Raw genomic sequence first — 17088 nt, forward strand, 5'->3', positions numbered from 1 at the left:
GAAGTGGACCAATGAACAAGCGACATCGCATTCGGCTTCTCGTAACCTGATTGGTTGATTTTTGTTCTAGCACAGGAAGTGCATGGGTGTGTTTCCGAGGGGCGGACGTAAGGCTACAGCGACGAACTTTGCAGAAGAAACCGGTGAGTACTCAAAATAAATTGGGTAAAATCTCTAAAAGAAATAGAGTGTATTTCTCCAATAGTGACTTAAAGTGGTCCGTTATGATGGTGCTGACTTATCCGCATTGAGCGCTTTAAATTGCAAGACTAATAGGGGGGAAAACTAGCGGTATCCTGGGTTAGCCAGTCTGCTATTAATGCCTCACCTTGGTATGGATGGTAACGGTCTTAGAAATAACGGTCACAAACTGTTGCTTCTAACTTTAATACAAAAAAGGCAAGATTTAAGTTGTCGAGATAAAAAAAAAAAAGATTATATCACTTGCCACGCTAAAGCCAGTATAATGGTGAGCTTTTTTTGATCACAGGATGATAAAATGACCAAAAATTAGAATATATGGGATAGCAACCCGGCAATTCTGTAAAACCGTTATTAGGTGTGTTTTTGCCAGGTAAACTTACAAAGGTCTTTTAGATATGTGAACAGGTAGCTTAATCTCATAAGTTTGCTTTAAAGCTCAAATCTGTGGATGTTTGGAGCAAAAGATCATGCAGCATGTTTTGAAGAGAAATCTGTACTCAATTGCCAGTTTATTAAGTATACCAAGCTTTACGCCGTACAGTAAAAGACAATAAACATGCTCCATTAACATGTTTTGGTTTAATACTTTGTGTGGAGTGACTGTGTAATATGCTGGGAACTGTCGAGTAGATTATGGTAATAACAATGTGTGGAACACCAGCTTCCAGAAAGCAGCAGTAGAACAAATAAAGTATTGCATAAGCTGTGAAAGATTAGCAGTACTCGTGGTATTTGGCTGCCCTTTGAGTCATATACTGGCAACCAGCAATGAATGAATGAAATCAAAAGACAGGATTAGTACTGACTGCATGCTTTCATGCCATGATAAAGAAATGGGTTTAGGAGGATGACAATGGCTTTTTGGTGACTTTTTTTCTCCCCTCCAAACTCCTGCTCTAGACGGTGCTTGTACGTGCACAGGATGGAGCTGCGGCCACTCATCATGTGTTTTGCTCTCTGCGTGGTTTACGCCACCAGCAAACCCACAGACAAGAAGGACCGTGTGCACCACGATGAACCTCTCAGCAGCCGAGAGCACGATGATACTGAGAACTTTGACTATGACCATGAAGCCTTTCTGGGACAGGAAGAGGCTAAGACTTTTGACCAGCTCACACCAGAAGAGAGCAAGGAGAGGCTCGGGTAACAACACTGTCTTCTGCTTTTTTTTTTTTAAAGTCATTGGGGGATGTTTGTAATTACCTGAATACTTTGAGGAATTATGCAGATACAAATGAATCCCAAAATTGGTTGAAAAAGTAATTCTTGTGGTACATTTTGTTTTGATCATGCTTATCTGAGATGACAAAACTTTAGGGGGGGAAAAAATGAACCTTTTCTAATTTTTCTGCTCTTTCTTTCCAGCATGTTGGTTGAGCGTATAGATGAGGATAAAGATGGTTACGTGACTGTTGAGGAAATGAAGAAGTGGATCAAGCACGCACAGAAGAGGTGGATCTATGATGATGTGGATCGACAGTGGAAGAGTCATGACCTCAACGGGGATAACGTGGTGTCATGGGAGGAATACAAGAATGCCACTTATGGATACATTCTGGGTACAGAGGCAGACAGTTTTCGTTTCATACGTTAGCTTTATTTTTATAGACAAATGTACTTTGCCACTCTTGGACTCACACTGAAAAATGCTGTGTCTTCTGACTCGCAGATGATCCCGACCCTGAAGATGGCTTCAGCTACAGGCAGATGATGGCTCGTGATGAGAGGAGATTCAAAATGGCTGACCAGGACAATGACATGAAAGCTAACAAGGAGGAGTTTACAGCCTTCCTTCACCCTGAGGAGTATGACCACATGAAAGACATCGTAGTGCTGGTGAGAGACACACTCACAAAGGTGCTACATACTGAGACCAACTGGATATCTTCCTTATCCTTTCTCACTATGTACTTTTTTTTCTTCTTCTTTTTTTTTAAGGAAACTATGGAAGACATTGACAAGAATGGAGATGGCTTAATTGACCTGGATGAGTACATAGGTGAGTTCTGACAGCCTACCAGCATCATTATTAGTTTGTACCACACGATCTTTGGTGATTGGAGGAAGCAAACCAACACACATATTAAGTTTTATTATATTTTATAGGCCACGTTGCATTTCTAGCACTTGCTTCATCAGTCAATGTGTTCCTGTCTGTTTGTGGTCTAGGTGACATGTACAACCAGGAGGGAGACACCTCAGAACCTGAGTGGGTGAAGACTGAGAGGGAGCAGTTTACTGAATTCAGAGACAAAAATAAGGACGGGAAGATGGACAAGGAGGAGACCAGAGACTGGATCCTGCCCAGTGACTATGACCACGCTGAGGCTGAGGCCAAGCATCTGGTCTATGAGTCTGATGCAGACAAAGTGAGTACTGTAAAATGTCAAAATTACTTATTTCTTTCATTTTGTTCCTTGTGACTTTACTTTTATCTGCACCGTGAGTTTAGGTATAGAAAGTGAAAGTGGACTCATGCCCACACTGGTTATAACATTTTTAAGTTTTTGAATATGTAGCAAAATTGACTTGACCTAGTAAATTGTTAAATGTGATCCCAAACACTAGTCGAGACCAGACCAGTCAGCAAGATCCTGATCAGCTCATACCAGTGTTCAGAAAATACTGGTGTATCTGTAATCAAAACTCAATTGGAGGCCTTTAAAATAGCTTGAAAGGCAGACCATTGTGTTAGTTCAAACATATAGGACAAACTGAATGCCTATAGCAGATGGTTTCTTGTGTTTCTTTTGTCAGGATGGCCATCTCACCAAAGCCGAAATTGTGGATAAGTATGACCTGTTCGTGGGCAGCCAGGCGACCGACTTCGGGGAGGCGCTGACTCGACACGATGAGTTCTAAAATCCGCCTGCCTCCAAAGACTGTGTGCTCTTCTTGTGTGCCACCTTTTAGCCGTGGAGTGTTTTTTAAACAAGATGAGCTTGCCTAATCGAACGCCACAGACAATAATTTATTTGATTTCTTGAATGTGTCCCATTGCATACACACACACTAACATTCTAAGCAACTTGCACACCATCGGCCAGTGTGAGCTCATGTTAAGCAATGCCTCAGATTGGGATATATAATGCCGGCCTTTGCTCTGCTTCCATACACTACCTTTTTTTTTGCCCATGTCAGGTAAAGGACAAATCAGATATTATTTTCTTTGAGAAGACAGTTTCTTTGCATAGCCTTGATTTGTTGCAAAATGCTTCATGGAACAGAGTTTTAGTTTGTAGCCTACAGAGCAGCTTGTCACAGCATGTCATTCTGTAGTGCATTAGACTGAAGCAAAAAGCAGAATTTGTACCATTGCTCTGTAATTGGGCTCAAACTAAACTTTACTTGTACTTTGTTTTTCATTTCTTCATATTATTGTGATGCTGGAGTAACAGCTGTTTGTAACAAGGAGGTATATGTTGAATTCCAGTGGCAATGGAGACCATTTGGTCGAGTGCAATACAGTATCATCAGTTGGACCAGGCTTTGTTTGCTAAGCTGGGCCTAAACCTTCCACGTTAACAAAATCTGCACATCCCAACCGACGTGCTTCGTGTTAGCTGAAGGAATACAGATGAATTTAGGGACTGATGGATGCTTCGTCCTCAATGCTGCCTCCTTTCTTCTATCTCATCACCTCATTAGTGTGAGTGCGTGTGCGTGCATGTGAATCCGTGTGTACATATTTACTTGTATTCTTGATGACTTGTTTTTTTTGCTTTTTATTGTTACAGTTTTGTTTGATTCAGCTGAACTAATTTGTGTGCCAACCAAAATCTTTGTCCTGTTTTGTAAGCAATTTAGTTTAGAAAAAAATGACGTTTCAACATTTCTTTCCCAGATATGTTTGTCATGTTTGTACTATCACTACTAGCATTTATAACCACTGTTAATAATTTTTATGGTATTATATATGACTTTTTTTTACAAGCTCACTGCAGCAACAGCCTTTCACTAGTGACTTTACTGTAAATGAGTTGTTCAGCAAAGTGAGCACTCTAACAATCAGGTCCAGTTTTTGTGATTGAGAACAAAGTCTCAATAAAAAATTAAAAAAGGTGTGTTTTGGTTTCTTTATTCTTTTGTGTTGGTTAAGCTGTCAGAAGCTTTCTGCTGTATAACAGCTATTCTCTGGAAAGCTAAACATACCAATTGCTCAGTTACTGTCTTCTACAAACTTCACATTCCTAATAAATAATCTTATAAAACATTTCATCATATTAAGTGGAAGCTGAAAAATATCAGTGCTCGTATTAACAGTGAAGGAAAAACACAGTTCAGAATGTTGACCTGCTTGTTGTCTTCCTTCCACCTTCTTTTTCAGACATTCATTTTCCCTTTCACTATAATACCAATGTTGGTGTTTTTATATACAAAAGTGTCAGAACTGAGCTGAATGCACACAGTATTTAATGAATGCGGCGAAGTCACAAACTATTCAGAATAGGGCGTGATGAATATTAACAATTTATTCAGAAGCTCTTTTCTTTTGAGGTCTTTGTGATCTTTAGATTCACATTCACTTACCTGATGCTATTCATTAGGAGCCTTAACCTTTAAGTTTTTACAGAAAAATGTTTGTTTTTTTTATTCTGCTTTGATGTACAAAAATGTGAGAAGAACAGGATTCATCTGCAGAATATTCAAGACTGAGTGCTGCCTGCTACACTGACAAACTTATTAAAGGAAGAATCAGTAGTATGCACAACCTTTCACCTTTTGTATCTTTAGATTTCTAGTGTCTATAACCATCTGTCAGTGGCCTTTAACAACGAAAACTGAAACCGTATCTTTAGACACGCTATGCTGAAAGTTAAACTATGGCCAATTCTGACCTGCCTTTATTTCTGAAGTAGCCCAATAGCATGAGGCTGCCACCAGCGTTTTTCACTGTAGAGATTGCATCAACCAGTTTATGAGTGTTTGCCTGATGCTGTGCTTGCAGTTCTTTCTAATGAGTTCAGTTTTGTCCTGTCAAATCAGAAAAAGCAAGTAAGTCCTTAAAATACTGTTTGGAAAATTCAAAGCTTGCTTCCTGTGCTCGAGTAGCTTCTGTAATTAAATTAAAAGAGCATTCAGTATAGCTAACTGTAGGAACAGTCCCTGTGGTTGTAGAATTTTTTTTTCTTTCTTTTTCCCCCCCCACATCACAGTTTATGAAGCCATTTTCCTACCAGGAAATAGTTTCTCCGGTTCTGTAGCTTGATAAAGATCTACAGAAGTTCCTTGGCTTTTTTCCCACTGACATGCAGTGTATGTTGACATAGATCTGAAAAGGTCCATCAGAATGGAGCCTTTAAGAGTAGATGAACAGATTGGGTACTGATGGCGCTGAGTGTTTGAAATACTGAGAGATTAAAACTTCAGATGTGTCCATGCCTGTTGTAACATGTGCTCCGCTGTTCTCTTTGATTTCAAACTGATGTTCCGTGATGAATGTACACATATTTTATACTAATTTTATGCTGTAAGTAAGTACATTCATAAGTGTAAATCTCTTCTCATCAAAATTCATAACGCTGTGGAACCTTAGATGCACAGGTAAGTGGCTTTTCAAATGTGGCTGTGCTTTGCACTGTGACTTTAAATGTAGATTTTGTACTTGTGTCATGTGATGGCAGCTGCTGGGGTTTTAACAGCTGCAAAAAGACGTCACTGACTGGAATGTGACCAGAAAATCAGACATTTGCTGTGATTATCCCTTTGAACATTCTGATTACTGATAAACGATCATTATCAAGTATGTGTTGTGCTCTTTGTTACAACATGTACATAAACTGGAGCTGCATTTATCCCTGTGGATTTAAATGTTAGCCTTACATAGTCCTCTGATATTACAGCAAGTGTTTTGCTTGTGACTAGTACACCCACAGCAACACCACCGACCCCCCATATTCAGTCTGGATGGAATTTTAGCAGCACTTTTCACTGAGATTTGTGTATATTTATCTTTTTGAAGTATATTTCACATATTTCATCATATTCAGGATAAACTCGTATATTTGGTTAGTGTGAAATGTTTGGACAACAAAATCTCAATTTATGCTTACATTTGTTTTAAAACAGTGTGTTATTTATTTGTATTGCATTTTCATGGTATCCTTATTATCTTATTTAGACTATGACTACTGTATGTGTTATGAATGGATCAGCATGGTGTATTTCATGCTACATGTTACACGTTACATGTTGTTTTACATATAGACTAATAAGCTACAACTTTCAAACCATGTGTCAAAATATCATGGAGGTTCCTCTTGTGTTACTGAAACATTATTCAGAAAAATTGACTCCAGGTCTTCAGTACGTCACGGATGTTCAGTAAGATTAGTATGTGAAGAGTCCAAGTCATTAACTTAGCCTCTTTGTCATGTTTGTGGGAGCCTCTGTGAGCATCATTCTGCTTAAGGAGGCCATGCTGCCGGGGAGTGCCATCTCACTGGATAGGTTTCCTTAATCTGCAGCTATGCAACTATTTGGGTGAGTGGCACCATCAAAGCAACAGGACTCAAGATTTCCAAGGAGAACATTGCACTTTGGTTTTAATGTTGTAGCTTATTAGTGCAAACACATGCAGGCCTTTTTTTTGATGTGGCCCTTCAAGTGCACTGTGTATACACCCAGTCTTCATTTATGCTTTCAGAACAGCAGAGCCAGCCTTTAGTGCTTCTTTGTTTCTCCATGATTTCTCCATCTTCGTCTTACCTGCGCCATCTTCTGTCACCCGCCTGCGATATCATAGTGACATCACTTACTAAATGTGATAAAAATGGGATTACAACGAGCCATCACTCTCAGCAGCTCTTCTTCGTCTGACTCCAACTCACCCTCACTGTTCTTGTCTGCATCTTCATCTCCCAGAAAACCATCATCATCCTCCCCCACCCTGCGGTCATCTTGGGTGTTTATCGAGTTTGTCGATGCCCTTCTTTCCTCAGGATGACTGCTACTGTCTGCTGTCCCGTCGAGACGCTCTGATTCTATTTCATCCAGTGACGTAGAGGGTTGGTACACCTCTGTGCTCAGAGCTACCGCCGTTCGCTCTGGTGTTTCTGGTGGCGTCTCAGTGGGAGAGGTATCTATATGTACCAATGTGGCCTTTAAAGGGACATCCTCTGGGGTGGGTGGGGGTGTGCTTGTCTGCCTGGGGATGGATGTGGACAATAAAGGCGAATATGAGGGCGTCTTCACGCGAGATTTACGAAAGGGTTTGTCAATTTCTGCTGAAGCGATTCGGGTACGACTGAATGGAATACTGGATTGAGAGGAGGGGCTAGTTGTTGGGTCAACAAGATCATCATTGGAGCCTGTTTGCATATCCGGGCATGTTACAGGTGGAGTTGTATCAGCGTCATCGGTTTCAGGGCTTGGGCTGATGTTAGATTGTTCCTCAATAGACTCCGGGTTTGATTCTGGTGGGATACCAGGGGTTTCGTTGGGTGGAGCAGCACCCAGAGTTTTATCTGTTGGGCTCACATTTGCAGGGGCTGTAAAAGTGGGCGAAATGCAAGATATGTTGGTTGGTGTAGAAACATTATTGTCAAAGGTTACAGTTTCAGTGGGGATGGAGCTGGTGTCAGGTACAGCTGTATCTGTGGGTGGGGTCGGTTCTTGACAGGGGGTACATCCTTGTTGGATGTAGATTCCTGGGTTTTCAGTAAAGCTGAAGGAAGGATTGTAAGTTCCATATTCTTCACTGCTGTAGGGTACTTCCTCCGTTTGTGGCATAGTATTATGATGACTCATCTGAGGAGTGATTACATTCATCAGATCAACACACAGAGGAATAAAGCTACTTTTTGCACAGAGATACAAAGACGGTGCAAGCAAATCATCCTGAGCAAGATTATTTGAATATGCAGATTGCCCTCGAGTCTCACAGACTTATAAAGTACTCTGAATATTCAAATACTGTATAAACTTTAACATTAGAAATAGTAGATTCGACAAGCAGGGTCCATGTGACATTTCTTGACCACACCTTTTGTGCGTGTTATTCTGTAATAGGAAGTTTGAGTTAAATCTGCAGATGAAGGCCATGAGATGGGTTTGGAAATTTTGGAACTAGTGAGGAAGTTGTATCTTGTATTTACATGAATTTTTTTATTCATTCAGTTTTGTAAAACCTGATCATTTACTTTTAGCAGAATTAGAAGAGTTCAGATGTAAAACTGTAATTAAATCCCTTAGTTGGTTTTGGATAGAAGATAAATATGCTATAAAGGTAACATTAAAAGGACAAGCAGTTTTTACTACAGGAAAAAAATATGGTGAGGATACAGATAACTCTAAAACAAAACAAACAAACAAACAAGAGACCACTCACCAGCTGGAACCATCGTAAGCTCTGTGGGAGTAAATGGCAGAATATTTTGGATCACATTCAGACAAATAAAAAATGTTAATTTTAATTTTAGTAAATATTTTAGTCATAAATTATCTTACGACATTGGGATGTTTGCCTTGTGCTACACAGCCTCTCTCCAATGGGCCTCTCTTTCCCTTCTGTTTCTTCTTCAGCCACATCAGTATAGACAGGACACATCCAAGTGCAGTCATAAACACCATGCTCAGAAACAACGCTTTACCCACTGTGCAGCCGATCACGTGATCACCTCGCAGTGGACCATAGGGGACTGGGGCAAACAAAGTAAAACATGAAGAGGCTGTTTTAGTCTGCAGGATTATTAGCAATCAGCAGTGTATACAAGTGTGCAGATGGGTCACCTTACTTGGTTGCCCTTCAGGTAACACCTCCACAACTACGGTAGCAAACGTGGCATCACCTGATTCCTGATCTACAGCCATAACCTGCAAAGTATTTTAATGGCATCATTATCTTATTTACATGCATCTTTTATGAGACTTTCGTGGAAGACAGAGGGCAAGTGGAGCACAGAAAACATGATTCACATAGACCTAATATAAACTCGCCTATGTTATTAGTAACTACAGGGAGACACTGGTTGTAATATTTTAGCCAATCGATTTTACATTGTTACATATTGGTTACATTTCCCCCCACCAGTTCTTACTGTGTTTCTACAATTTTAGTATAGAAAGACAATGTTATTGAATATATATGAACTATTTTATACTACTTTATTTAAATTCTCTGTAATGTATGATTCAATTCAAACGGTTGTTTAAAAAGTGCTAAATGTAAGTAACACAACATAAGGTTTGTAGCCTGTACAGTTTCGAGGCTCACCTCCAGAACATATTCCTGTTCTGGTTTGAGTTCGCTGGTCTTGGCTATCAGGAGACCCTCCTGTGTGACTTGATAGATGTCTGTGTGATTGGATGTGGGATTGAACGTGAAGTAGATCATTGGATTGAAACCCTGTGAGTTTGTGGAGAAAAAAGGTGACGCATTACAGACTGCACTGACCATCGGCAGCATGGTTGTATCTGTGCATGTCACAGTGCATACTTGGTTAAAATCTTGGTCGTGTACATGTAGCACTAGTGCTTTGCTACCGTAAGTATCGACCAGAGAGGCTGGACTTTTTCCTGCTACTACAAAGCCACGATATTCAGGCTTGTCAAACTCTGGAGAAAACTGGTTCGCTGCCAGAACTCGGACCAACACTGTAGCAACAGAATACTTCCTGGGGTCGTTATCCTGATATGCCTGGGTGAATGACATAGAGACAAAAAGCCACAGTAATGAGATTGGTACTGAAGAAGACGTCATACATTTTAAACCTGCCACTTACAGTGTGTTTGAGCCTTACCATGACCTGAAGACACAGCAGTGGAGTTATGAGCCTGTCTCTCACCCCTCGAGTGAGCCTCGTCTCACCTGTCAGCCTGTCCATCGTGAAATGTTCATCATCATCTCCTGCAACCCAGAAAAACCCAGTTATAGATACAAACACAGAACATTTTTAAATACTGATTTGTGTTGCTGGTTATCTTACCTGACAGGATGGTGTAACTCAGTGAAGAGTTGAGTCCTCTGTCTCCATCCACTGCATGAATGGGACCAGGAGAAAAGTCCAACAAAATGTCCTGCAATATTATACATATTTGTTCAAATCAGCTCTAATAAAGTAGTAACCAAGCCACTGGATCTGAGTCTTGTTTGAACTGTGACAGGGAATTACAAAAATGCCAGATAACATAAAATTTTTTGATAGAATCTAAATAAAAAAATAAAGGAAATTCATCATTTTTTAAATTTAATATCCTTTATTTTGTTTTTTAAGAAAATAAAGCTCAGAGCATTATCTTGGGTGTTTTGATCTGCTAAAACTAACATTTTGGACTTTGTCAGCTTTAAGTTTACCAAACTCTGAGCGACTGATAGCCACGCACTGTGTTGCTCTGATGACATGTGTGTGCCATCTGTGAGGGAGGGTTTAGCACCTGACCTCTTCCCCCTCAGTGACGTTGACCGTGTACACAGGGCTGGTGCAGATTTGATTAGTCTCCTGGAAAAGCCACGTGCAGGGCATGAACTGTGGGTATTGGTCATCTCCATCTTGGACAGTGATGGTGGTACTGGTGCTGATATTGTAGTGCTCAGCAGTGTTCATTTCCTGAAATAAAGACAAGTCAAATATATTACACTGGTCATGAAGCATGAAATACAGTGAAGCTTTTCTTACAGTCTTACAATCAGGAGAACCAGTGAATCAAATCTTGATTGTATTTTTATTTTATTTTTTGGGATAAAAAACAATCTAGCAACATATGTATATATTTGCACAATTACTCACGTGATTAGAATCAAAGAAATATAAATTAAATAAATGTACATACTGAGGCATAGATGGTGACAGTAAGCACAGTTTTGGTCTCATAGTCTAGAGGCTTGGCCAGCACCACCTCTCCACTGTTTGGTAGATCAATTTTGAAATATTCAGCATCAGGCTGTGGAATACACACAAATACATAAACAATGATAAATTGTTTGTTTATGTTTCCAATTTTTATTTAAAAGTTAGAAAAATACAACTTACGGATGCCTGGTCAATTGAGTAAATGATGTTGTCATTATCGGCATCTGTGGCCTGGACAGTAAATACCACAGTATTCACTGCAGTCAGCTTGAAAACACAGACAGACAGAGAAGCACTTGAGGCAGCAGGAGTGGAATTTTTATTGTAATATACACATGCAGAGATTTGCGTGCGGGTATTTTTGAAAGCCCTATACCTCACTGATAATAAGAGTCTGGACTGTGTTTTCTGGAAACACAGGTGAATTATCATTCTCATTAAGAATCTTCACCAGGACGCTGTAAACACTCTAAAATAACAGCAAAAAGACACACATATATTCAGCTTTGAATCTGGAATGATACAAAGAGGAATTATGAGTAAAATGATGGAAGACAGTGTACCAGAAGGATGCCGTCCTCATGACATATCAATTCAGCTATTAGGATGGGTCCCAGTGCCTAAAAGATGTAAAACAAGAGGCGACAGGCAGAGCTTTTCATTCAGTGATATGATAACATTGTTAAACATAGCTGTCAAAACCACACATTTCAAATGGAGTCCCTTTCCAAATCAGAAACTTTGTAACCAGAGTCCATCAAAGACACTTATAGAGAAGCTAAGCAGGGTTGGGCCTGGTTAGTACTTCTGTTGATGTTCAGGGTTATTTTTCAAATCTTAATTTAGGCCATTTCTCTTTATTCAGTAAACAGGACATAAGAGTCATGTGAGCACTCAATACCTGTCTAATAACATGAAACATTAATTTGTATAAAGGGATTTTAAATCAATTTAAAAGAATAGACTTGTTGTAATCATAGTTTTTAAGCTGATTTGTGTTGAGTTTTTGAGTTGATTATTAAATATGTAAAGAGTCTTTCCATTCTATAATGATTTATATAATATATAACTTAGATTTGGCCTGCATTTGGATAACTTAATGCTATAAAGTATGAAATTATAACATTTCTTTCACTGCAGCAATTGCATATTTAAAATAAACACATAGATATGTGGAGATTTATGCATTGACTACTTTGTTAGGTGCTGCCTGTAAATACAAACTAATCAGCCAATCACATCAGAATGGGGAAGAAAGGTGATTTAATTGATTTTGAACACAGCATGGTTGTCTGTGCCAGATGGGCTGGTCTGGCGTCAACAATAAAAAAGAAGAAAATAAAATCCCTTATTAATGCCAGAGGTCACAGGAGAATGGGCAGACCATGCTGGATTTTGAAGCAGATGGTTACAGCAGCAGACTACACCTATATCTGTCAGCTGAGACTACAGTTTGCACAGTTTTAACAAATTGGACAACAGAAAATTGGAAAAACGTTGCCTGATCTGATGATTATCAATTTCTGCTGTGACATTCAGAATTTGATATAAAACAACATGAAACCATGGATCCAGTAATTTATGCTAGTGATGGTGATGTGATGGTGTGGGGGGTATTTTCTTGGCACAATATGGTCTCCTCGGTTTCAACAGATCATTGTTTAAATATCACAGTCTACCTGAGTATTGTTGCTGACCAACTCCATCCCTTTATGACCACAGCAGACCCATTTTTTGTTGGCTGATTCCAGCGGGATAATGCACCATGTCACAAAGCTAAAATCATGTAGTTTTTTGAATATGAAAGTGCATTCACTGCACTCAAATGGCCTCCACAGCTAACAGATCTCTATCCAACAGAGAACATTTGGGATTTAGTGTGACAGGAGATTCATATCATAGATAGATTCATATCATATCATAGATGTACAACAATCAACAAATCTGCAGCAACTGTGTGATGCTATCATGTCATTTGTTCACAGATCAACCCATTTATTTCTGTTTATTAAGTTCAGGATTGTTGGGGTTATATGTATTATAAATATTATAGCTTCTTCCTTCTGAAGTTGTTTATCTCATTTTTTTTGTTTTAAATGAGTGATCAGCACATTGAAAGACTTTCTTGGTGTGAGAGAGAGATAATCTAGCTGACCCATTAACAGTTGCCATGATGTAAGAGGATGACAGTAAGAGAGGTTGGGTTTGGGCCAAGAAGGAGATAGTGAGGTTCAACATGTGTTTGTTCCAAATACAGTTTCCTTAGTGTGGCTCAAGGCCACTACAAAAAGTATATTACACATCTAAATATTTCTGCCTTGTAGACAGCTCAGTTATCAGTGCCATTACCTCTCTGTCAAGCACCCGGTCAGCTGACGTGTTGAGCCGGATGTTGCTTCCATCCAAGAAAAACCAATGTGCATCCTTTCCAATTAGGCTCCACTGCACTCCCTCCATTGTGGTGTCAGCCATTAACTCAGCAACAATCTCTCCCCAAACTGTGTTTTCTTTGATTGCTGCAGATACATTCTGGCCGTCCAAACATCCACCCCAGCCTGACATTCCTGTGCCAAACACAAACACACACTTGAACACATAGACAGGGGGTTAAAGCTTCATTAAGTGTGACCTATAACTTAAGCTTTTGGCTTGACTGTGAGGTGGTTGCACCTGTGACTGTGCGAAGATACAAGAGAACCAGCAGCAAGCAGACTGGAGCCCTGGCAGTTGGTCCAGTGAGGGCCATTCCTGGGTTAGGACTCAGGAGCCAGTTCTGCCTGAGTCAAGGCAGAGAAAGAGCAAAAAACAAGTAACTAAACATAGTCATTGTTATTAGTGTGTCACATTCAGTTATTCTCTTTAGGTTAAGAGTGTGACATGATACCCAAACACAAATACACTCAACTCTGCCTTATAAATCCAGTTTAATAAATGTAAATTGGGTTTCAGTTGGGGTTTCTTCAATCAGAAAGAGCAGACTAGTAATAGTAATAGTAATAGTTAGCTACATGTTTCTCTAACATGCTTTCCTTACTTTTATTCCCAGTTCATCTGCAGACATGTAATCTTAACTCTACTCTGTCAGTGCTGGTAATACTCACATGCCTCCTGTATCAGGGATTTCTAAAGATTTTTTTTTACTATTCATCAGTGTTCTCATTACATTGTCTTATATCAGAAATACTAACAACTCCCAAATTTTTTTTTAATCAGACTTAAGGAATCGCTGGATTTAAAAAAAAATTTTTTTTAGAAGCATCTCTACCTTGACCTTGTTTACTATACCACCAAATAGTTTAACTGTGGGTCTGCGATGCTCTTGAGTAACTGTTTGGATCTGTGAGCACATCCCACTGAAATAACAACTTTACCATTTATATGAAGTAAAATAAACACACAGAAGCCTGCCTTTACACACTCATCTGAACAGTTTGTTTTATAGATCAAGATTGATCTGCCATCCACACTGTTTGATAAACTTCGGCTGACTGACCTGTTGTTGTCAAATCCGCTGAAGCTAGTTGGTCAGTCTGCATATCCTCCTGACTTCTGATGGACGTGGCATGTCTGAGTCTCAAAACCCCAAAAATCCACCAAACATGGTTAAGAAAGACAGAGTGACGCTTTCAAAAATAAAAATAAGTGACAGCAACAGGTAAAACACACACATACACACACATTGACACCACCCTCCCCACATACATTAAAAAGCAGACAGCAGCTTATGTGTGTCTGGGGATAAATGCCAGCTCAGAGGCTAAAGGCTGAGGGCGTGGCTTACCTGGCCAAAGAGGAAAACGCCAAAGAGATTAGAGATGACAGGAACCTGACAATGAGGTCAGAGACTGGGGTACCAAGTGAATTCAAGAGATTTGTATGATACTCTGAGACTCTTCACCTTTATAGACATTGTGTCTGGCAAACTCAGCTGTCAGTATTACAGCGCATAACAAGAACATCATTTTGTTTAGTACATTAGGTCTAGGATGGTCATACATAGATTTAAATTTCAGGCTGTGAGATAGTTAAGAAATTTTTAAATGATTCTAAACATTTTCTTTGGCAATACAGCTCGTCCCTGCTGGATTTGTTCAATTAGCAATTAATGTGTGACAACTAATAGACCCTGACAAGGGATTAGCTGTTCATCTTCTGGAGATTAACCCACATGTCTTTACACACTTATCTCAGCACACCCATGCAAAAACAAACAAACAGAAAAACAGAACCTCCCAAAACAATAAAATTAAGGAGTGTGTACACATACCTTTTGGGATCTGGACTGGGACAAAAAATCAGCCCGGGCATTTTGACTAGTGACTGGCCCACCATGGTATTTTAGGAAAAGCCATAAAGCCTTTATAATAAACTTAAACCTACACCATCCTCCCTATTCTGGTATTCTAAACAGTACTTAGAAAAAACATATAACAACATAATAATAATTACATATACCTATCTAATAGGGGTGCAACGATACACAAAATTCACGGTTCGGTTCGGTTCGATACTTTGGTGTCACGGTTCGATATTTTTTCGATACAAAAAAAATGTTCATGCCTTTTTAATTTGTCATTTATTAAAATTATAAATATATATTTTAACTCAAAAGTACAGTTTTTAAATTTAATGTTGCTGAAACAAAAATAATTAAAAAAATAAATATATCTGATTGAGGAATCACTCATCTTTGGAAAAGAGAGTTTATTACAGAGAAATGGCTCTTTCCAAAATAAAAGCTATACTATACGCTTCTTCTGGGCTATATTCTCAGCAGCATATTGTAGCGGGTCAGGGCTGTTCGGGGTTCTGTTTGTACAGTTATGTTTTGTTTATGTTGCCATAGTGACGGGTGACGCCCTCTTGCTGCGACGGTGTGTCCTTCCGGGGTCAGAGGGCGCCCTGTGTGTTGTTGTTGTTGTTGTTTTTTTTTTTTTTTTTTTTTTTTTTTTTTCCAAAATCTTTATTTAAACATCAGTACAATACAAAATGGAATTAAGCAGTATTACAATAATGGTGATGTACTTACAGAAGAATTGTATGCATAGATAAACAAATACAAGAACAGCATTCAAAAACAACAATAGAAACATGCTAGGGGGAAAGTAACTAATCAAGCCAAAGAACAAAGTGATTGAAAGATCTTGATTTTTTCACAAACACCAATAGTTTTTATAGCTTTTGGGTTAGTGGAGTTATTAATAGAGTTAAGATACTGTACAAGTTCAAAGGAGAATACATAGAAAGAGGGATGTCTTCCTAAATATTTGGACTTGTGAATATGAAATTTAGCCATTAAAAGTAACAAGTTAATCATATATCTGTTATCAAAATTGAATTGTTTTTGATTTTTGTGCAGACCAAACAAAACATATTTCCAAAACAGTACAAATCCTTTAAATATATTTTCTGAAATAAAAACACATAAGCTCTGCCAAAAATCTTGTACAAGGTTACAAAACCAAAAAAGATGTGTAGTAGATTCCTTGGAAGTTTTACAAAAGCTACAGCTTGTATCAATGTCTAATTTGAATTTGCTTTGAAGATAATCTTTAGAAGGATAAATTCTGTGTATTAATTTATAAGAAATATCTTTAATTTTGTTGGTAATTAAAAACTGATTAGGGAGTTTCCAAACTTCGTTCCACATAATACCATCTGACAGCCGGTTCCAGAAAAAAATAACATATGGTAGCGTGGTTATGGTACTCTGAAATAAAGCTCTAATCGGTTTATTGTTGTTTTTAGATTGCTTAGAAAAGCAAATCTTGCCAACAAAAGTTTGTATGGGAGATGTCAACGGCCTGTGGAATGAAGTGATATTAGGTTGATTCTTAAACAGCATACAAACCCCTGATGGTATTGAGCCAAATACTTTGGTATAATCATGACGATTTATAGCTAAATTGAAGTGTAAACAAAATTCTTCATAGGAGAAAAGCATACCATTTGAGTCAAATAATTGGTTGACTAAAACAATGTCATTCCTAAACCAACTATCTAAGAAGAGAGATTTTCTTTTAAATAAAACATCCTTATTATTCCAGATATAATAACTGTGTGGACTAAAGTTATGCTTGTAAATAAGGGTCCA

The 17088-nt window shown here is 38.7% G+C and overlaps 2 protein-coding genes across 2 annotated transcripts; one reads left to right on the forward strand and one right to left on the reverse strand.

The window, feature by feature from the left end:
• The first annotated feature begins 42 nt into the window (after positions 1 to 42).
• Positions 43 to 4268, forward strand: calub (calumenin b). Its single transcript, XM_085412083.1, has 7 exons — positions 43 to 143; positions 1105 to 1347; positions 1570 to 1763; positions 1874 to 2040; positions 2143 to 2203; positions 2374 to 2573; positions 2962 to 4268. Exons 2-7 carry the CDS (start codon positions 1127 to 1129, stop codon positions 3064 to 3066), a joined length of 948 nt encoding a protein of 315 aa, XP_085268209.1. The 5' UTR covers positions 43 to 143; positions 1105 to 1126; the 3' UTR covers positions 3067 to 4268.
• Positions 4269 to 6315: 2047 nt separating this feature from the next.
• LOC146664799 (uncharacterized) lies at positions 6316 to 15900 on the reverse strand. Its single transcript, XM_085411058.1, has 16 exons — positions 14488 to 15900; positions 13665 to 13771; positions 13344 to 13558; positions 11558 to 11614; positions 11371 to 11463; positions 11175 to 11261; positions 10975 to 11085; positions 10584 to 10751; positions 10131 to 10221; positions 9945 to 10051; positions 9641 to 9841; positions 9419 to 9550; positions 8940 to 9018; positions 8653 to 8843; positions 8534 to 8554; positions 6316 to 7953 (listed from the first exon to the last, which is right to left on the reverse strand). The coding sequence occupies exons 2-16, from the start codon at positions 13738 to 13740 to the stop codon at positions 6955 to 6957; spliced, it is 2628 nt and encodes an 875-aa protein (XP_085267184.1). The 5' UTR covers positions 13741 to 13771; positions 14488 to 15900; the 3' UTR covers positions 6316 to 6954.
• Between the last annotated feature and the right edge of the window lie 1188 nt (positions 15901 to 17088).

Source organism: Rhamphochromis longiceps, linkage group LG7, assembly GCF_057381845.1.
Source record: "Rhamphochromis longiceps isolate RC_006_pf linkage group LG7, R_longiceps_female_GT1.1, whole genome shotgun sequence".
Taxonomy (NCBI): Eukaryota; Metazoa; Chordata; class Actinopteri; order Cichliformes; family Cichlidae; genus Rhamphochromis; species Rhamphochromis longiceps.